General features: G+C 34.4%; 1 protein-coding gene across 6 annotated transcripts in view; it reads left to right on the plus strand.

Moving 5' to 3' along the window:
• WRN (WRN RecQ like helicase) overlaps positions 1–4,412 on the plus strand; it is a 145,340-nt gene extending 140,928 nt beyond the window's left edge. For 5 of the 6 annotated variants that reach the window (XM_059384322.1, XM_059384320.1, XM_059384324.1 and 2 more), the window contains one exon: positions 1,587–4,412. In XM_059384322.1, coding sequence (XP_059240305.1) covers positions 1,587–1,706 — 120 coding nt within the window. In that variant the 3' untranslated portion in view covers positions 1,707–4,412. The remainder of the gene's footprint in view (positions 1–1,586) is intronic. The other variant, XM_059384325.1, reaches the window with a different exon arrangement.
• The last annotated feature ends 896 nt before the right edge of the window (positions 4,413–5,308 follow it).

Here is a 5,308-nt window from a genome sequence, read left to right on the forward strand (position 1 = left end):
TCGAGGAAGCAGGCTCCCTGCTGAGCAGAGAGCCCGATGCGGGACTCGATCCCAGGACCCTGAGATCACGACCCGAGCCGAAGGCAGCGGCTCAACCCACTGAGCCACCCAGGCGCCCCTAAAAAAAAAAAAATCTTAATGGAAGAATAAATATTTCTGGACCAATTTTATCTCTGCCCAAATACCTTTAGTCTGTGGCATTATATATCGCCAGTATTTATTAGTTCTGAGTCAAATATCGTCTCATACAGTCTATGTAAATGTAATCTGTTCTTCTGGACTTTTCTTCCCTGTGAGGAAATTTGCTATCCTTAGCCTGTTTTTTTTCTGTAGCTTTTACTAAAGTGTGAGTAGCTCTTTCTTCTTCATTGGATTTCTTTAATTAAGCCAAAACAGCTAATAGGGTTTTTTAACCTTTTCTAAATATATGTATTCATAGTTTTCTGTGAAGGATCTTTTACTTTTTTCCCCACTCTTAAATCTTTTGAAACCATTTTTAAACATAGAAAATGTAACAAAACATAGCAGGTAATTGATGAACCATATATACAGTTTTCATTCTGGAAATTGAATAAATTGTGCTTTTTTACCTTCAACTAACAGACACATTATAACTTAGATTGAGGTCACCTTATCATAAAGTCCTTCAGATAGTTCCAATAACTAAATTAACTGCTGGATTCCAAGGTGTGCTTACTTTGGAATGATTTGTCTGTCTTGTGGGTTTGAGGCTCTTGTCAAACTGAGATAACAATAATTACTACCAGTTTATGCTTATGGAGCATAACTCAAAATTGTTTTATCTTTTTCAAGTGCAGATCACATAATACACAACTGCTGCCTTTGGGTTCCTAAATTTTTTTTTTTTCAGGGACTTTTAACTTAGGGTCTCGAGGCTTCATTTGGTGCCTAAGTCTCCTAAAATTGTGCAATTATTACATATGTGTACATTCAGAAGTTGGTTGACTATATGTAACAATACGAATTGTTGTTTTTAGCAGATTTCAAAAAACTCTTTGAAACAAAATTTTTTTTCATTTATTTCAGTGACTGTTTTTTGGGTATCTGTTATGTCCCAGCAACTCTGCAAGGCACTGATAGTGTTTGAATCGCTCTGCTAGTCAGTCAACCTTTGGAGACATAGAAGTACACATGCTTTTTCAAACACCTAATGTGATTCTGTGTATGGCTGTATCTGTGTGTATGTGTGGGTGTCTATATGTGCATGTGCACCTGAGCAGATGCCTTCCTCCGAACATTAAATTAACCATTTTGGTCAGCCCAAACCAAGTACACATGAGACAAAAATCTAAAATAATATCTAGTTCTTTCCTTTTCAAATGTGTATGTACACTTGAGTGCCCAAGAACAGATAACAAGATGGCAGGAAATTGCCTGAAGAAATGATATAGCGATTTTTGTCTTTTATTTACTTTTTGATCTAGAAATAAATTCTGTGGCTCTCACTATTTTGTTTTACTCTACAAGGGAAGGTAGGGGGTATATATACAGTAACCTATGTTACTTTTTACAACCGACACATTTTCAACATTAACATATTTTCTTTTTCTGTTTTTTTCCTATAGCCTGCCTCTGTAACCTCAAAGAGAAAATTACCTGAGTGGTTTGCCAAAGGCAGAGAGACTTCAGCTGACACCAGCCAGAAATCAATGGCCAGAACAAAAAAGAAAGGTCTTTTTAGTTAAACTGGCAATTGCCAGAGCAATTGTGTGTGTCTTACTGTATTAGAGGGGAACTGTGTTTCATTTCTGAAAATAGTGGCAAGGAGTACTTCAGTTAACAAATTATTCTAATCTCAAAAGTAAGACTGACTCATTTGTTGAACAGCTAACATCTTAAACCAGCCTTGTGCAGTTTACTAAAGTTGAGTCTTTGAGTGAGTAATCATAGAATAGAATAAATACATTAATCTCCTTTATGCTTGCTCTAAGAAACCGTTACTGCTCTGTTTCTTAATCTCTTTATTTCAGCAGTATGTTTAAGGGGTGCCGATTTGATATAAATAACAGACTGATGGTTGTAGGATGATTACGTGTGTAATAGAAAATCTTCATATATTACCAGCTTGCTTTCTTGTGAACGAAGGAAGCATAGTTATTTTTACAATGTCCTTACCATCTTTATAAGAAGCTCTTACACACATTGATAAATGGTATTAGTGGAACAGACCAGTGAAAATGAAACATTCTGGGTTCCATGCATGTAGAGAAAAATAATGTAGCAAAGTAGACCAACTTCACTAGGCAACCATGCACTTTGTATTTTGTATGCTATTTCTATTATCTTTCAAGTACTAAATTCCTTCATATTGAATATTACAAAATATATATGTTATATATGCATTTTATATATATATGTGTGTGTGTATATATATATATTTTTTTAACTTTTACTTAATTACCTTGAGCACTTTCAGTTTTTGAGGATGTTGGAGTTTGAGTGTAATACCTCTTTATGTAGCACATGTGACTTCGCTATCGAAACCCATACTCTGATGCTGAGTTTGGTAAACCATGGTTAATATCACTTTAACCAGTTCACCTTACGGCCTTTAACTGATGTTTTTGTAACAAAAATCACTATTAATAAAGAAGAGATATTGTAGGAGAACTAGGAAATCTGGAGAGATGAAAAGAAGAAAATAAAAATCAGTGGTGGTTGTACCCAGCAGATCATCAGTTAACCCCTTCTTTGTATCCTGCTAAGCCTCTGTATTCACTGCTTTTCTTAGTTTGATACATGAATAATAAATGAATGTGTTTTCTTTGTAAAACATTTAAGTTAAAACACAAAAGATCTCTGTATTCCCATTTTCCTGCATCTCATTACCATTCCCTTTCCAGAAAGTAACTCCTATTAAGTACGTGACTTATAGTTCTCTCGTCATTCCTTATGCATTTATATACCTTGCATATATATCTACACATACATTCCTGTTTTTTAAAGTGAGTTAGATCATGCTGTATGCAACTTTCTGCAACAAACTCTTTTCACTTAATATGTCACGAAGAACTTCCCATGTCAGTGTATATATTGGTCTGTCTCATTCTTTTTTACAGCTCCCTACCATTCTATATGTTGAATATATTATATTTTATATAATCACTTTCATATTGGTGATTTTTGTCTTTTTTTTCTACTTTAGATTATTTCTAGAAGTAGAATTAGAGACTGAAATTTATATTTCACTGAATATATTATGAATATTTTTTTCCATGTCATTAAATTGTTTTCCACAGAATCTTTTTTGGTGGCTTTTTGTAGTACAGTGATTCTCAAAGTGTGGTCTGCAGACTTTTAGGGGTTTTTGAGACTCCTTCAGGGAATTTACAAAGGAAAACTATTTTCATAATACCAACATGGGATTTGCCTTTTGTCCTGTGTTTTTTCCACTGAGGGTGCAAAGCAGTCGTGCGTAAAACCACTGGTACTTAAGTGCAAATCAAGACAGTGACACCAGATTGCTGGTTTTATTAATTCTCAGTCCTCAAACACATCTTCTCAATCTTTTATGTGATGAAATGGCAAGTGTGTATAAAACACTTCTGCTCTGTACCAAAGTGTGATGGTTGTCTCCAGGAAAAACTCTTGTTTGAATGGTGAACTGAATTAATTCTTTTTCCATGGACTACCATTTCTGACTGAAAAGAATGACTGATAGAAAACTATGATTGGTTATTGAGACTTGGGCATTTGGTGGATATTTTCTCAAAATTGAATCAAGTCATCCTGTCACTTCAGGGAAAACTGATGGTTATTTGTTGGCAATGATAAAATTTGAGATTTCTGGCAGAATTTATAGTTTTGGAAAACTTGTGTCTGCTGCCAGGAGTTTGAAAGCTTCCAATATTATAAAGGCTTCTCTAATGAGATATTATTCATACGATTAACAAAATTTTTAGAAGATCTGCATAACTCAGTGAACTCCATTATTTTCTAGGTGACTAATACGTGATCTTATAAAATCATGCATGAGTAAAAGAGTCATCCAAACCACAAAGTGGCCCAATGGATTTTAATGTAGCAGAGTATGAAAACATTTATTTATATGGTTTCAGATTGTACACTGCAGCCAGTCTTTAAGAAACTACAGGTGTCCAGTTGTGGTATAGTTTCAAAGAAGAGTGCCTATAATTATCTGGAAAAGCTATTAAAATACTCTTAATTAAGGTCACACTTTCTCCACACACGTCAACCAAAAGACCATATATTAAATATAGGAGCAGATTGAATGAAGAAGCAGATCTGAGACTCCAGCCACTTCTGTGAAGCCAGACAATGCTATTCTTCTATTTTGTGGGGGATATTTTTGTAAAATTTATTTATGTTATCATATACTGGATTTACTGCTGGTTTTTTTTAATTAATAAACATTTCTTAAACATTTCTCAGTTTTATTTGTAAAATGTTAAATAATGATAGATTTAATGCACATTAATGCAAAATCTCTTTTGGGTCCTTAATAATTTTTAAGAATATAAATGAAACTTGAGATATAGTAGATTGAGATCTGCTGACATAGTATTTTATTATATAGATATACTATGAATTATTTAGCTGATTTCCTATTGTTGCACATTAAATCACATCCAGTTTTCTGCTCTTTTAAAGCTCTGCTTTGAACAGTCTTAAAATGAAATATGTTATAATCTCATGCCAAATAGCCAAAGGGAGAGAGTTATTATTTTTTGTCTTGGTTATAATTTTGTATGGACTTTTGGCCTTTAAGCTACATGGCTCTTGATTTATGTTTGAGTTAGCTCCAAGGAGAAAAATTACAATCTGGATATGGGATTGGCACCAATGACTTCATGTAAGCCACTCTTTGGCCACAGTATTTGGATCTGGCTAAATTACTCCAATGACAGTGAATCCTGGGACTTTTTATGGTAATGCTGGCACAAATATGTTCTCTTTACCCTTGCTGATAATAATGAGGAAGCATGAACCTTGGGAACGTTGGAGCAATTTTAGGACCCTGAGGAGTCATCGTTTAGTGAAGCCTGGTGCTGAGGTAGGCAGAGTAGAAACCGCAGGAAATCAGGTTCTTGGTGATATTGTCCTGCTACTAGTTCGTGCCTTTCCTGAAGTCAGACATATCTTTGAATATTTCATATACATGGGCATTAAATTCCCCTTACTTAGGTCAAACCTGTTTGAATAAGGGTTTTTTGTTCGTTTTTAACTTACAGTGTTGTGCACTTGTCACCACAGTACGGTCATGTCATTGATAGACACCCCCAACAACAGACAGACACAAAAGATAATGATGTTTTTTAAATGGTGA

Source organism: Mustela nigripes, chromosome 18, assembly GCF_022355385.1.
Source record: "Mustela nigripes isolate SB6536 chromosome 18, MUSNIG.SB6536, whole genome shotgun sequence".
Lineage (NCBI taxonomy): Eukaryota > Metazoa > Chordata > Mammalia > Carnivora > Mustelidae > Mustela > Mustela nigripes.